The sequence below is a fragment of the Pecten maximus genome, chromosome 2 (genome assembly GCF_902652985.1).
Source record: "Pecten maximus chromosome 2, xPecMax1.1, whole genome shotgun sequence".
Taxonomy (NCBI): domain Eukaryota; kingdom Metazoa; phylum Mollusca; class Bivalvia; order Pectinida; family Pectinidae; genus Pecten; species Pecten maximus.
Genome location: NC_047016.1, coordinates 37009562 through 37027165, shown reverse-complemented (window position 1 = coordinate 37027165; position 17604 = coordinate 37009562). Strand labels below are relative to the sequence as shown.

Below are 17604 nucleotides of genomic sequence, written 5' to 3'. Positions count from 1 at the left end.
GTCAGGCATCTGCCAGATTGCTGGACTCACTACCATAGTATAAGCACACTTGCACTTCAGACAGGCGAGCTAAAAATGAAAACAAAGCCTAAAAACATTGTCAAATCAAATACTTCATTGTGTAGAAACTACAGACATTTTGTAAATAATAATTGTGTTTTTTTTATCACATATATACTGTAGGTATGTACATGTATATGACTTCTAATTTACACCACTAATAGCTCTTTCAAACTTTCTTTGCTAATATATATATCTTAACTACAACCTATCAAAGGAGAAGTGTGGTAGATGGACCAAGTCTGCATCACCATCCTCTCATGCACACTCGTTCAATAACATATTTCAACATCCAATCACATCAGTCAAATTACATATGTATTACCATACAGTATATAACCTACACAATCCTCAGATCTAGTACTTTCCCTAAAACAGTTTTCTATATATTAGTATATGTATATTATAATTACTTGTAATAGTTAACAATAAAGCTTTTGTACTAAATAAAATGTACAGAATACTTTATGTATTAGAAGGTTATTGACTAATATTAATGGGTGTGGCCGATATCATGGTATTCTACTTGTGATACGGCACAGATCTATAGTGTGCCGATGACAGCTAACAAATGTGAAAAAATATGGGAAGTTATATGATTATGTCACGTTTACAACCAGTATTAGAACTTACTTATCAATAATTAGTTTAATATTGATAAATTCTGCATACTATATATTCATTAACTTCCATAACATTATCAATACTTCAAAGATATCAAACGTCACACAAACAATAATTTTCCACGAATCTTATCATTTTCCGACCGGACAAAATGGATCACTTCTCTAAACTGAACCCTCTCTTAACTGGCCAATTGTTCATGTACCTGCATGATCTGTTTAAAGAAGTTCCACTGTATCATGATCATCATACACATTCCAAAGTGATCTGGTATTGTTCTTTTTATTATATACTGATGTTGAACTACCAGACCTCACAAAAATCTATGCCATAGATGGACAATGAAGACATACATAGTAGAAAAAAGCAATATTATCAATAGATCTATGATATAAGTTATATATACATGTATAAATGTGTATGAGATGCTTAAAATCTCTAGATGATTTCTAACTTTGAAATAAAATGTTTGAAAAAGATCAATCTTGGATACATAAAACAAGAACATGCTACATCCATGATATGTATGCAATCTGATTAAAATCAGCTGTTACATGGCTACGTTTACTATGCACTACGCCTATTAATCAGATTGGGAATGTATGCAGAATAAATTGTAGAAGTGTGTGCTCTGTTTCAAAAATATACAGTGACAATGTAAAGGGTTGTCACTACTATATAAAAAGGCTCATTTAATGATTCAATCCTTTTACAGACATGGTTCAGAATCTTTGATAAATTATCATATAGGAAAATATATACAGTAGGTCAGCCAAACTAAATACCAGTAAAATATTCAATAGGATTATGAACGTCTACAAGATCACATTCAATGCTGCTGTTACAGGTAAATACAACTGGCATGGTTTACTGATGGTACAAATAGTACAAGCTTCTGTTATGAATTACAATGTTGTTAAAATTGACATACATGATATGTATAATTTATATTATCACAGTCAATCATGTACAACTTTTCTGAAATATATATTTTACAAATAAATAGATAGCGATTAATTCTTGGCTAAATTTCTGATCAAATTACCTAATACAGGTTTAGGACAATGGTTTTCTGTATACATTTTTATTTTCTGTTTCATGATCACCTTTGAATGGAGCATAAATCCGTGTTAGAAATTTTCTGAAAGATTTTCAATTAAGAAACTTGATGAGTATATATTTCAATAAATGCTAAGAAATTTTAAAATCTGGCAATGGAAAAGATGAATGAAATCTTACAATTTAAGTACATTGTACATGTAAAAATGTAAAGGTCTTTTTTAAACAGACATAATTTTCAAAAAGAAATCGAAATTATGTTTTATTTGCATATTTCTGATCCCATTTGTAAGAAAGATATCAAGCTGTATAGTCTCTCAAGCAAAAAATATCATACTGGGTGATTAAAAATTTGTAGAAATTCACAAGCAATACAAGTGCTTATGTCAGATTTGCATGATCAAGCACAAACATAAAGAAAAAAACTTCAGGTTTGCAGAAATTCTGAGGAAAAAATAAATAAAAAAACTTGAAAATGTCTGCATCGAGATGGGACATAATGGAACGGGACATGATGGGACAGGTCATGGGTAACGCTATATGACCCCCCTCACCCCTCCCTATTTCATAGCTGGGACATAAAAAATTAATCTGAATTCAGGAAACTTTTGAGAATGAAAGATGAAAGATGTTTTATGAACAAATGCCTAAGTAACTATGTATTCATTAAACTCTCTTTACTGGTCAGTAGTTTAGTACTGAATATACACTTACAACGTAGTGACATTTTATTATCAATCAGAACATTTTGTTGCTATAAATAGCATCATATTTAAGACACATGTAGTCTAGTACAATACTCGGAATGTATTCATTTAGCACAACAAATAATTTAGCGAGTTTAACAAATCTATACAAGATTGTACAAATGCATACACAGTTATGACAGCAAGATCATTACTCAGCTTCACATGAAACACAAACCACCATGGATAAAGAGCATTGGACCATGCTCCTTGGATCTTATTCTGAGGTTACGTTGCCAACACTCTAACCATCTAAGCTGTTCCGACCCCAGAAATACAAGCGTGCATGGTACAATGTATACATAGAAAAAAAGGAAGTTTAAATATATCATAAGCTAAATTAATGTAAAAGTTACTATCAAACTATCTCGGTTCATCAGGATGGAAACAAGAACCAGTGCATAATGCTACATTTGTATATTGATAGCTATAATTTGAGAGAATATTTTTACTTTAAAAAAATGGTGATAGTCCTCCTAGATGTCATTTTACAGCGATGCCCTGAGATTCTTTGTAAAAAATGCAAAAATATGTACTTTTTCTCTCTCCGCACACACAATTTACATATATATTCAATAGATAAGACTGTGAAATATTTTTAATCAATCCCGTTCTCGCTATAAATTCATTAAAAATTGTGCTTTTATAATTGTTGCTTTTGTTGGTATAATTTGTCAGTACTATGATCGAAGTTCCATATAACATTCTCATCATTGGATACTTTCAATTGGATATCCTCTTAAATTTGGTGATTAGTGGTCAGTACATTAAAGCTCAATACATTGTGTATACAAGACTGACCAACAGCCCCTATTTTTTGCATGGCATTGAACTGAATTCTAATACTAGATTATCTCCCCTTAGTTTAAAAGTATTCTAAAGACCAAAATTATTCATGCTCAATTTTATCTAAAACGGATATTCTAGAGACAGGTCCAGTCTTTATAAAACATATACATTAATTAGTCATATTCCTAAATCATCTTATAATGGTTCGGTTCAGCAATGCATGTATGAGTTATGTAACTTAATGATCCTGCCAGAGTGTTGGCCGATTTATAGTTCTGGGGACAGTGTATCAAGTAATGCCCTAAGGAGACAAATATTATGTAAACAATTTGTTTACTTAACAGCTAATTTGTTTTTATATCAATAATGCCAATATCACAACACATCCTTTCTCTGACATCATCAATAAACTATTGTCATGCTAAGTGTTGCAGATTGAGGAAAATATATCAATTTGGCCGACAGAATATTTAACTCTCATTTCATTTGTCACTTCATCACCAGCTAATCCAACAATGTTAGAGGATTACACGGATAAAAACTTATGACGGGGGCCTTAACTGTTGGTATCGTAACAAATGATAAGTCAGAGACCTTAATCTGGCTGAAGTATTCACCAGCATACAGTACTAGTATAAATACATTTATATCTATTGGCCCTGTTTTTCATTTTTATGACATAACATGTCTCTAATAACAACATCTTAGTTTTGCATTTACAAAAATTTTCAATGAAATAAATAATTGATTTTGCTTATAGGTTGGATTGTTAGATTTTAATATTTTGTTTTTAGTTATGATGTCTTTTCCCCATGACTCTACTTTTCCCATGGCCCCCACCAGCCCCCGTGAAGTTCAGGGTTAGAATTAGGGTCCCAAGCAGGATAGATACAGGGTACAGATGTCACATTAAATTCCTGTAGCTTGGTCAGCATCTTCATCACCATGTCGGGGTAGTCTGCTGATAAGTCCACTCTTTCCACCGGATCCTTGGCGATATTGAACAGCCAAAGGTTCTTCAATGATTGACTACTATTGGAGTAGTCGTCTGTGTTGATGTCCTCAGTAGTAGGAACTGGGACCCAGCTTCCATTGCCTACAGTGTGTAAGAAAAATTGATTATGGGAACAGTGTGTAAATATTTTTGTTATGGTAACAGTGTGTAAATATTTTGGTTATGGGAACAGTTTGTACATAATTTGGTTATGGGTAAAGTGGGTAAATAATTTGGTGATGGGTAAAGTGGGTAAATAATTTGGTTAATTTAGATCAGTTAAATTCTAGCTAATGAAATTGAAACCACGGAATCATTATAGTAATGCATGATACCAAATACATGTATACCAAAAATGTGAACTTACATCTGACAAATACTACCAATATTACAAGGCTTCATACAGTATTATGTTCACCAATTTAAATTACCTGCATTTAGAAATACTTTTTCTGTACACATGTTTATGATGTAATTAAGAATGGATTGAGCCAGATAATTAGATATAGACTGTATCGATGTATATGGCCCGATGTCATATCTTAGGAAAAAGTTTTTTTTATTTTTATCAAACATATCTGATTTGATTTGATCAAAAACAATTCTTTTATATTTTGATGAATACATGTTTAATTTTCTATTACAAACAATACTATTTGTCAGTAAAATATCAATTTTACAGCAACTTTCGATATGAATATTGATACAGTCGAACCTGTCTATAAAGGACACCTAAGGGACAAGACAAAGGTGTCCTTTATAGAGAGGTGTCCTTTATATAGAGGTTCAACGAGTTATGTCCCTTATAAACGAGGAAACAAACCAAAGTCTGTTTATAGTACACTATATGTCTCCTGATTTATTATATTTAAACACTTAAACAAATGAATGAAAGACAAATAATTAAAGATAATTTGCTTAATTAATTTTCAATCATTCATCTGACACAAAAATTGAAGTTGATATTTTTAATAATTTATATTAAGCCTATAGTTTCAAAACAAATCTTCACAATATCATACTATACTGAATATCTATTCAGACAAATACTCAACATAGTAAAAAAAGTAAAGGTAATTCTTATCATAGTAAAACAATTTTCATTAATCGATCCTCAATATTTTGGAAAATAAATATGTTTGAAATATCTTTTCTATTACAACATTAACTCTTTATAAGTAAAAGTGCATTTTCCTCTGATAATTATAATCCCTAAGCATTTATTTTTTGACATATTTTCTGAAATCCACGTAGGGATTTAATTTAATAAATACCGTTTTCTGGTTCAGTCAATTAGTATAGTGTATACAAAGACACTCGGAACTCTTCAGCTGTTCTTCATATGTTACGTAGTCATATTCCGAGGAGTTCCGAGTGTGAGAAAATGGCGGCTGACAACCATGTGCCTGCCCTGTCAGATTAGCATACGGTTGATTTTGTAAGTAAAACAATTATGACAGACCTAACTATTGCTTTGTCCCTCTTTTGTTGGTCTTGATAATGATTTAATTACCCCCTGACCATTCTTGTTGTCTAGGCTATGGTTGAATGGCTAAGCTTAGCTGTCACCGGTGGGGTTGAGTAAACAAACACCTCTGCCGATGGCGATCGGTCACTCTCTTGTAATTACTGCCCATTGTTACAGCAACTTATAGGTAACAGGGCAATTAGTGACTGATGAAGTGGCTTCCTAAGTTAGCATTGCTGCCAGAGGAGTTGAGTAATTAATGCTCTGCTTGTTATTTAGAAACGTTTTACACACAAATATCAACACGGCTATAGTTTCACGTGTCCGTTATACAGAATTTTTAACAACTTTACGGACAAAAATAAGTGTCCGCTGTCCGCATTAGGAAGGTGTCCGCTATATACATGATATTTATATAGTGATTTTCATTGGGGATTCCTGGAAGTGTCCGTTAAGGACAGGTGTCCGCTATATAAGGGTGTCCGCTATTACAAGTTTGACTATATTTTATCTTTAAATTTATTTTGTAATGCATTTCATATCTGTTTATAATCAAAATAGAGTAATTCCACATGATAAATTAGAGGTACAATTTGTACAGAATTATTGTTGACTACCTGTGTTACACATTGGTCCCTATTAATATCATGAGAAAATATTGGAAATATGAAGCATCTTTGGCTTAACTGTAATATGGATTAAATTCCGAGGGTAATCTAATAATAAACAGCATACCTGGGAAACCTGTAACCAACTTCCAGTCTCTCCACCTCAGAGCAGCCCTGTAGCGATTGTCAAACGGACTTCCCTCCAGTTTGTCTCCGACAGGCTTCGTCAGAGGATCGATGTTATGTAGCAGTGTTTCTCTGGGACTCTTAGCTCCCTCACTGACACAACAGAATATAGACTTCATTTAGCACTTATACTGTAGCCATTAATTAATAAAAGGTATGCAAAATTTTGATGGTACGTTACTCTGTTATTTTTCATAATTCTAGTTCATTAAAATTATCTAATTTTACTTATTTTCAAATTAGTTTAAACATTTTCATTTCAATAAATTTTATTGTATCAAAAAACATGCAATTGGATGTGATAGCAGGCTAAGTCTTCAGTTATAAACAGATGAATTGAATTTTAGGTAAAAAGAATAGATTGAAACAAAAACATAGTGATATAAATATGTATGTAGATTGGTCAATACAGAGATGTCATAGTTGTTATGATCAAAGGGAGGTAATTTGTACCATATCTAAAAGCAGATATATTATCATTTGTTATTTTGAATTGTTTTATTTTGAATTCCAAAGAAATATTATAGAATAATAAACATATTTATTGGGATTGAAAACAAGGTCAGGGCTCATATTAATTCGTTCCTTTTCTTCCCTTGATACCTGCATATATCACCCTCCTACAGAGACATTGATATTTTCTATTTTGAAGCACATTTTTTTTTATGTTTGCTTATTTTTTCTACCTATATGTACATGTGTATATTATCAACACATCTCAATAATGATGAACAGAATAGCACTTTTTCCAAACTTGAATATTTTGAAAACAACATTAAACAGATTAGATATTTTGTAACTTGCAATCAGGAAATTAAACAAATTAATGAATAAAACATGTCAAAAGAGATTGTATTCATAATATTCATAATGGTAAAATTATTAATATGAACAGTGGCTCCATTTTATTGCCTTTTTATGCATAGTTTTAGTAAGACTCATGTACATGTTTAGTTTTGAATTGATAGCTTTCAAAAAGATTTCATATATGATTCAACATACCTGATTGTTTTCCATTGATCAAATCCATCGAGATGTTTGGTGTCATTGAGGGAGCCCCCTGCTAGCCCCACCAATGTTGGGTACCAGTCTGTCACATGCATCAGTTCAGGGGACACAGTCCCTTTCTTCTGTAAAGCTTTTCCATGTACAAATCCAACTCCATGCATTCCTCCCTCCCAAAGGGATCTCTTCCAGCCCCTCAGAGGCCAGTTGTTCCCTCCGGCTAATATCTCTCCACCATTGTCTGAAATTGTCAGTTTGATTATAAAATTATAGTGAAAAACTGCTAGAACTAGAAGATTCAAGGCAAATGTCAAATTATTTTTTGACAAACTGCTAGCATAATTAGCACATATATGTTTGCAATGTTCTCTTAGCAATTTTGGGTGTTATATTAAGCTATTCTTCACAAAACATGAAGACGGAAAACTTCACAAATGTGTTTCTCATGGATATTTTCTTGGCCATGCAGACTGCAAATCTTGACCCATTGAAAACTTCAGCCAAATCCATCTTAGATCTTTATCAACAAAAATATGATCAATTTAAACTACAAACCTGTTGAAAAGACCATAATTGTATCCTCCCACATTCCTTTGGTCTCGAGTGCTGCTGTGATGTTACCCACAGCCTCGTCCATTGCTGAGACCATTCCTGTCAATTGTGGAAAAAAATATGCTGGTAAATATATGTCACCCTAGCTAACACCAATTTCACTTCAATTCTCAGGGCTTTTTCTCACTGGTTTGGGAAGGGTCCTTTTTTACTCATTTTGGGAAGAAAATCGGTGAATTGGGAAAGATATTTTCAGGAGTAAACTGCAAATTTTGGGAATTTGGCTTTAAAATGAAATTGATTACCATTGGGAATGAATGGGGCCCCTTAACGACCCCAGAAAAATCCTCAAAAACCCCCTGATTCTAATCAAATTCATCCTATGTTATTTTTACCAGAAATAGTCATGCAAAACTTGAGATACCCCTCGGCCAATACAAAATGGCCCAACTCAATCCAGGCCTGCATGCTTTCACAAGTTGACAAGTGATGTGTAAAAATGTTCTGTGTAATAAACTCATAAAAATGGTGACAAAAACACCTTATTTCATGCAAATCTACCCCCCATGGTCTACATCTATACAAGCTTTCATCTAAATTCATCAAGAAATGTAGGAGGATGGACGCACAACCAAGATCAACTTGTGGGGTGTAGACCTTTGTCAGTGAATTTGTGAGGTGAAATGCACAACTTTTGATTCTGATACAGATTTCACTTTTAATTCCGTTCATTCCATCGCTATAGCATATGCGCAGACATGTTTAATAATGAATTATGGGGAAAAAACAAACTTACATTAAAGTTTGTCTCCAATAGGTGTCGGAAGATATTTGTACAGAATGAATCCTGAATTTGCCCCATTATCTGTGTGAGTATGGTCAGACACACAGACAGACGGACAGACTACATGATGACAGCAATACCTCAAATGGGGACGATTAATTACTATACCAGAGCCCATGTAAATATAGTTCTCACCTGCATATATCCGTCTGTTGTGGTTTTTGATGTGAGCATACTTGTCTGTGTACCTTGATGGAACTTGTAATGGTGAATGGACAGCTTGGAACGCTAGGTACATAAACATAGGCTGAAAAAAAACCCAGAAACAATAAGGCTATGTTGCTATACATAATGTATTATGTTAAATTCATCTTACAGTTCTAAAGAAGAAGTTTTTAAAGCAATAATGCCAAGATTTAACTAAATGTTCCCATACCACAGGGACTTGTCAAGAATATCCATCCATAGAAATTCATGTCAAGTCCCTGTGCCCCACTATCTGTGCCCCAAGTGATCAGGATTAGCCAAACAATTTAAAATCCCCACTACTAAAACTGTTGCTACTCATGTTCTTTATGAAATTCCATGCAACAAAGAATCCAATGTTTCAGAAATACAATTGACTTCATCAGTCCAACCTAGATTTGATAGGTATGTTAAGTACACTTTAACAGAGTAAACTTATGTTTTATTAAACAGAAGTTTGTGCATCAATTCACAATTCCACCTCAGTGTTCTATATTAACTTTTTTCCACTATAATTATTCATTATAATACTACAGAATATTGATTCCTAAATCAGATTAACAGTATTTACCTATAATGGTACATTTTGTATATTAAATTTTCCATCATAATACTACAGGATATTTTTACCTATAATGGGGCCAGGATAGCTCAGTCGGTTAGAGAGTTTATACCTCAGATGAAGGTCTGAGGTGCGTGGTAAGTCACGCTCCCTACCAGTACTGTTGTGGTTGTGTCCAGTGGCAAGACACTTTACCTTGATTGCTCTGTCACTGGCCTCCTGTATGATGTTCAGTGATGTAGTCACCAACTACTACAAGGAGTTCCCGCCTAAACTGACCCTGGGTGTTCATGGGGCAATAAACCTAACACAAAAACCCTATCAGATACAAGCTATGAGCTGTGTTGACATTTGATTTACCTTAGAGGAGTTGTAGTTGTTGATCATGTTGACATTTGATTTACCTTAGCGGATCGAGTTGTAGTTGTTGATCATGTTGACATTTGACTTACCTGAGAGGAGTTGTAGTTGTTGATCATGTTGACATAAGACTTACCTTAGCGGATCGAGTTGTAGTTGTTGATCATGTTGACATTTGACGCACCTGAGAGGAGTTGTAGTTGTTGATCATGTTGACATAAGACTTACCTTAGAGGATCGAGTTGTAGTTGTTGATCATGTTGACATTTGACGTACCGGAGAGGAGTTGTAGTTGTTGATCATGTTGACATTAGACTTACCTTAGAAGATCGAGTTGTAATTGTTGATCATGTTGACATTTGACGTACCTGAGAGGAGTTGTAGTTGTTGATCATGTTGACATTTGACTTACCTGAGAGGAGTTGTAGTTGTTGATCATGTTGACATTAGACTTACCTTAGCGGATCGAGTTGTAGTTGTTGATCATGTTGACATTTGACATACCTGAGAGGAGTTGTAGTTGTTGATCATGTTGACATAAGACTTACCTTAGAGGATCGAGTTGTAGTTGTTGATCATGTTGACATTTGACGTACCGGAGAGGAGTTGTAGTTGTTGATCATGTTGACATTAGACTTACCTTAGAAGATCGAGTTGTAATTGTTGATCATGTTGACATTTGTCGTACCTGAGAGGAGTTGTAGTTGTTGATCATGTTGACATTTGACTTACCTGAGAGGGGATGTAGTTGTTGATCATGTTGACATTTGACTTACCTAAGAGGAGTTGTAGTTGTTGATCATGTTGACATTTGACTTACCTGAGAGGGGATGTAGTTGTTGATCATGTTGACATTTGTCGTACCTGAGAGGAGTTGTAGTTGTTGATCATGTTGACATTTGACTTACCTGAGAGGGGATGTAGTTGTTGATCATGTTGACATTTGACTTACCTAAGAGGAGTTGTAGTTGTTGATCATGTTGACATTTGACTTACCTTAGAGGAGTTGTAGTTGTTGATCATGTTGACATTCGACTTACCTGAGAGGAGTTGTAGTTGTTGATCATGTTGACATTCGACTTACCTCAGAGGAGTTGTAGTTGTTGATCATGTTGACATTTGACTTACCTGAGAGGAGTTGTAGTTGTTGATCATGTTGACATAAGACTTACCTTAGCGGATCGACTTGTAGTTGTTGATCATGTTGACATTTGACGCACCTGAGAGGAGTTGTAGTTGTTGATCATGTTGACATAAGACTTACCTTAGAGGATCGAGTTGTAGTTGTTGATCATGTTGACATTTGACGTACCGGAGAGGAGTTGTAGTTGTTGATCATGTTGACATTAGACTTACCTTAGAAGATCGAGTTGTAATTGTTGATCATGTTGACATTTGACGTACCTGAGAGGAGTTGTAGTTGTTGATCATGTTGACATTTGACTTACCTGAGAGGAGTTGTAGTTGTTGATCATGTTGACATTAGACTTACCTTAGCGGATCGAGTTGTAGTTGTTGATCATGTTGACATTTGACGTACCTGAGAGGAGTTGTAGTTGTTGATCATGTTGACATAAGACTTACCTTAGAGGATCGAGTTTCAGTTGTTGATCATGTTGACATTTGACGTACCGGAGAGGAGTTGTAGTTGTTGATCATGTTGAAATTAGACTTACCTTAGAAGATCGAGTTGTAATTGTTGATCATGTTGACATTTGTCGTACCTGAGAGGAGTTGTAGTTGTTGATCATGTTGACATTTGACTTACCTGAGAGGGGATGTAGTTGTTGATCATGTTGACATTTGACTTACCTAAGAGGAGTTGTAGTTGTTGATCATGTTGACATTTGACTTACCTGAGAGGGGATGTAGTTGTTGATCATGTTGACATTTGACTTACCTAAGAGGAGTTGTAGTTGTTGATCATGTTGACATTTGACTTACCTTAGAGGAGTTGTAATTGTTGATCATGTTGACATTTGACTTACCTGAGAGGAGTTGTAGTTGTTGATCATGTTGACATTTGACGTACCTTAGAGGAGTTGTAGTTGTTGATCATGTTGACATTTGACTTACCTGAGAGGTGTTGTAGTTGTTGATCATGTTGACATTCGACTTACCTCAGAGGAGTTGTAGTTGTTGATCATGTTGACATTTGACTTACCTGAGAGGAGTTGTAGTTGTTGATCATGTTGTCATTTGACTTACCTGAGAGGAGTTGTAGTTGTTGATCATGTTGACATAAGACTTACCTGAGAGGAGTTGTAGTTGTTGATCATGTTGACATTTGACTTACCTAACAGTTGTAGTTGTTGATCATGTTGACATTAGACTTACCTTAGAGGATCGAGTTGTAGTTGTTGATCATGTTGACATTTGACTTACCTGAGAGGAGTTGTAGTTGTTGATCATGTTGACATTTGACTTACCTGAGAGGAGTTGTAGTTGTTGATCATGTTGACATAAGACTTACCTGAGAGGAGTTGTAGTTGTTGATCATGTTGTCATTTGACTTACCTAACAGTTGTAGTTGTTGATCATGTTGACATTAGACTTACCTTAGAGGATCGAGTTGTAGTTGTTGATCATGTTGACATTTGACTTACCTGAGAGGAGTTGTAGTTGTTGATCATGTTGACATTAGACTTACCTTAGAAGAGTTGTAGTTGTTGATCATGTTGACATTTGACGTACCTGAGAGGAGTTGTAGTTGTTGATCATGTTGACATTAGACTTACCTTAGAAGAGTTGTAGTTGTTGATCATGTTGACATTTGACTTACCTGAGAGGAGTTGTAGTTGTTGATCATGTTGACATTTGACGTACCTTAGAGGAGTTGTAGTTGTTGATCATGTTGACATTTGACTTACCTGAGAGGATCGGAGTTGTAGTTGTTGATCATGTTGACATTAGACTTACCTTAGAGGAGTTGTAGTTGTTGATCATGTTGACATTTGACTTACCTTAGAGGAGTTGTAGTTGTTGATCATGTTGACATTAGACTTACCTAAGAGTTGTAGTTGTTGATCATGTTGACATTTGACTTACCTGAGAGGAGTTGTAGTTGTTGATCATGTTGACATTTGACTTACCTTAGAGGAGTTGTAGTTGTTGATCATGTTGACATTTGACTTACCTGAGAGGAGTTGTAGTTGTTGATCATGTCGACATTTGACTTACCTGAGAGGAGTTGTAGTTGTTGATCATGTTGACATTTGACTTACCTTAGAGGAGTTGTAGTTGTTGATCATGTCGACATTTGACTTACCTGAGAGGAGTTGTAGTTGTTGATCATGTTGACATTTGACTTACCTGAGAGGAGTTGTAGTTGTTGATCATGTTGACATTTGACGTACCTTAGAGGAGTTGTAGTTGTTGATCATGTTGACATTTGACTTACCGGAGAGGAGTTGTAGTTGTTGATCATGTTGACATTTGACTTACCTTAGAGGAGTTGTAGTTGTTGATCATGTTGACATTTGACTTACCTGAGAGGAGTTGTAGTTGTTGATCATGTTGACATTTGACTTACCTGAGAGGAGTTGTAGTTGTTGATCATGTTGACATTTGACGTACCTGAGAGGAGTTGTAGTTGTTGATCATGTTGACATTTGACTTACCTTAGAGGAGTTATAGTTGTTGATCATGTTGACATTTGACTTACCTGAGAGGATCGGAGTTGTAGTTGTTGATCATGTTGACATTTGACTTACCTGAGAGGAGTTGTTGTTGATCATGTTGACATTTGACTTACCTGAGAGGAGTTGTTGTTGATCATGTTGACATTTGACTTACCTGAGAGGAGTTGTTGTTGATCATGTTGACATTTGACTTACCTGAGAGGAGTTGTAGTTGTTGATCATGTTGACATTTGACTTACCTGAGAGGAGTTGTAGTTGTTGATCATGTTGACATTTGACTTACCTGAGAGGAGTTGTTGTTGATCATGTTGACATTTGACTTACCTGAGAGGAGTTGTAGTTGTTGATCATGTTGACATTTGACTTACCTGAGAGGAGTTGTTGTTGATCATGTTGACATTTGACTTACCTGAGAGGAGTTGTAGTTGTTGATCATGTTGACATTTGACTTACCTGAGAGGAGTTGTAGTTGTTGATCATGTTGACATTTGACTTACCTGAGAGGAGTTGTAGTTGTTGATCATGTTGACATTTGACTTACCTGAGAGGAGTTGTTGTTGATCATGTTGACATTTGACTTACCTGAGAGGAGTTGTAGTTGTTGATCATGTCTATCACATGATTATTGTACATCTCTGTTGAGTATTCTTCTGGAACTGGGTCAACTTTTTCGTAGTTGTCTCGCAAATCTTTCCCACAAAAGTTCTTTCCATAACATAGTATTTTAGTGTAGTAGTCTTCACTTCCAGCCAGATAACCTGTTCAATAAATATTCAAATACTTAATGTTCGTTGATTAGATCTTGATAATTTATGTAAAACTCTATTGACTCCAAATTACTTCCAAAGAAACAGGGATTCGTTTGAGAACTACCTTATTTATGTCAAATAAGTCTCATCCTTTAGTTTAAAAGCTTGGAGAGGGATTATTTGGAACTACTATTAGCTTACAATTTTTAAAAATTGAATATGCTATTGCATAAATGAAGAAGGGACTTATTTGTGGACATTGACCAACTTGCAGACAGGGGCTTATTTAATTTGTGTACAATAGCTTATTTGAGGTCATCAGCTTCTTTGTGGTCATGATCAGGGGCTTATTTGTGGACAGATACATGTAGGTTCACATTAATTTTTGACAAAATAGCTTGAAATATTTTGATACAACTGGGCAATTGTGATGGAGAAAATAATGCAGACCACAAAGTCTCAATTAATTAGCATTTGGGATTAACAAATGTTACGTTCATCCCCGATTTTCCAGGTTACGTTAAAAAAAGAGTGAAAACAGGTTTGTAACCCCTGGAATATCAAGGATGGTCTACATCATACCACCAGTTAGATTCTTTCTATCGATGCTTTATTTAGTATCATATAATGATCATGATGAAATGATGATTTACCATAAAATGTGTCAAATCCTCTGTTGTTGGGAAGATACTCCTCCTTGTAGAAGCCCAGATGCCATTTCCCCACAGCGTGTGTGGTGTACCCAGCCTCTCTCATCTTTTCTGGTAGAATTGGACTGTCCTTTGCAATAGGTAAGGCATTTGGTTGGGGTGCCCAGATTAAGCTGTGCTGCAGCCCTGTGTGGATCTGTTAGAAAAGTAAACTCTATTCATACTTCCAAAATGTAGTGACCTCTTTAATCTCTTCATCATACATGGTGTACCCATACATGTGTAGATATTTTTTAACACACAAATGACCTTCAGAAAAGCACAAGACCATTTCACGAAACTGGATATTTATACCCATTTTTCTCACATGAAAATGACTAAAGATCATTATTCAGCTGAACATATTTCATTGCCACATGTCACAGGGGCCAATCACCACTCGAGGCCACTTAAATTGGTTATTTTACTGTGTTTGACACTACTGAACTAATGAGAGTAGGTCCCTTAATAAGCCATTCACTTGTATATAGAAACCAAGAGTACTGTCTGTTGGTAAAAATTTTGGACTTTAGTCATTTATAGCACACACATTAGTCAAAGATCAATATATATCTAGTATGTCAAAATCAATCTTTGACATGAAATGAGCATACTAAACACTAAATGATCTTTGACTAATGAGCATGATAAACAAGCAACAAGCTATAGCTATTGCATTGTATAAGGGCCTAGTATCATGCTGGAATAATACAGTCTCATCATTTTTTCACAAATTATTTCAGCATATAATTTGATTCATTTCAAGATCATAAGGTTGAACTTTGTTAATTCCTACAAAATCTTATAATAATTATCATTGTATCCGCTCAATATTTTAGCATACATGCATATGGATGGAATCAATATAAAGTCTGCTTAAATATATACCATTAGCCCACTTAAAGGTCACACACATATATATATATGTATATGTATATGTCAAATGTTTTAAAATATTTCAACAAATTCTTTAATTTTGAACCATGAAGTTCAGGGTCATGGTAGAGGACCAGTGACATGCTTGTCCTACAGGATGAAAATTGCTTGTGTAACAGGGGAAAGAAAAAAATGAAGCAGCCTGACCGAGGTTCGAACACGGGACCATGTGGACTCTAGAAGGATGATCTACCACTGAGCTACAAATGTACAATGTACCTGGTTGCTGATGATCAACATGTACAGTCCAGTTCCGCTACATTTGAATAATTTAGTAAAATAACCTTAACCCAATTTCAAGGTCACTTGGACTTAATTTGTTAAAATCTTATACCAAACATAATATAAGGATCAAGAAGAACAGTGCAATGATTATAGCATATTGAGTTCAAGAGTTACATACAGAAATGGTTGTTAAACAATATTGACATTGACTAATGACCTTGACCCACTTTGAAGGCCAGAGGTCGCATTGTTGTATCAGGCCGGGTCGTATATAGATCTATGTACTGTACAGATGTAGGTCCCTGGTCATATTATGTTGATAAAATTGATCACATGCACAGTACTGTACAGCAGAACTGGACCGGGTCGATCAACAGCGACCAGGTAGCTCAATCGGTAGAGCATCCGGCTAGTGTTCGGAGGTCCCGGGTTCGAACCCCGGTCTGGCCGTGCATTTTTCCACTCCTATTACATTTGGTGCCTGTGACCAAACCTTGTTTCAAGTGAGGTGAATACTTGACAAGGGGATACCCGAACCTGTGTTGTGAAGTCTTCGGGGTTGAAGACTTAAAAAAAAGGGAGGGAAGAGTGTAGCGAACTGGACCGGGTCGATCAACGGCGACCAGGTAGCTCAATCGGTAGAGCATCCGGCTAGTGTTCTGAGGTCCCGGGTTCGAACCCCGGTCTGGCCGTGCATTTTTCCACTCCTATTACAACTGTACAGTCCGAGTTTACATAAAACAGTACATTATGTATGATTACCTGGTATCTTCCTGACATAATTTGACTTCTTGTCGGGGTACATATGGGCTGTACATAATAATTCTCCAGTCTAACACCCTCTCCAGACAACCTGTCGAGGTTTGGTGTCTTGATTTCCGATCCATGATAACCAATGTCGTTATATCCATAATCGTCGGCAAGAACAAATAAAATGTGCGGCTTCTTTGTTTTGACACTATTAAAACAGCACACCAGAAGTAATAATACAAATGTCAAGGAAATGTTGTTTATCATAATTGTAAGGTCTATTATCTGATACCACACTCACAAGCAGTTTTCTCTGGCAGGCTAGCGAATGTAAACAAATCAAATCGAAACCCAAAACTCGTGACCAAACCGGAAGTAGATAATATAATCTAATTCAGAATCGATTTTTAAAAAAATAGAATTAGATAAAAAGTTACATGTGCGGGGATGATAAAACATCCATTGAATTCAAGTCAGCATACCAAAACCAAAATTGTGTGATAGTCATTTCCATTGGTAGATAATGAATTGATATTGTATGATCATAATATTCCGGAAATATGTTCATCTT

At 35.2% G+C, this 17604-nt stretch overlaps 1 protein-coding gene across 1 annotated transcript; it reads right to left on the bottom strand.

Annotated features, from left to right (window-relative positions):
• Positions 1 to 93: 93 nt before the first annotated feature.
• Positions 94 to 17393, bottom strand: LOC117321967 (arylsulfatase J-like). The gene is made up of 8 exons (XM_033876607.1): positions 17046 to 17393; positions 15087 to 15279; positions 14267 to 14442; positions 9071 to 9182; positions 8095 to 8190; positions 7537 to 7780; positions 6476 to 6627; positions 94 to 4374 (listed from the first exon to the last, which is right to left on the bottom strand). The coding sequence occupies exons 1-8, from the start codon at positions 17298 to 17300 to the stop codon at positions 4097 to 4099; spliced, it is 1506 nt and encodes a 501-aa protein (XP_033732498.1). The 5' UTR covers positions 17301 to 17393; the 3' UTR covers positions 94 to 4096.
• Between the last annotated feature and the right edge of the window lie 211 nt (positions 17394 to 17604).

Excerpts from the sequence above, each read along its gene's own strand:
- LOC117321967 (XM_033876607.1), bottom strand. The coding sequence starts at position 17,300 with ATGATAAACAACATTTCCTTGACATTTGTATTATTACTTCTGGTGTGC. Across the intron at positions 7,781-8,094 it reads AATTATGGTCTTTTCAACAG|ACAATGGTGGAGAGATATTA; the intron begins GTTTGTAGTTTA and ends TGACAATTTCAG. Across the intron at positions 6,628-7,536 it reads GATCAATGGAAAACAATCAG|TGAGGGAGCTAAGAGTCCCA; the intron begins GTATGTTGAATC and ends CTGTTGTGTCAG.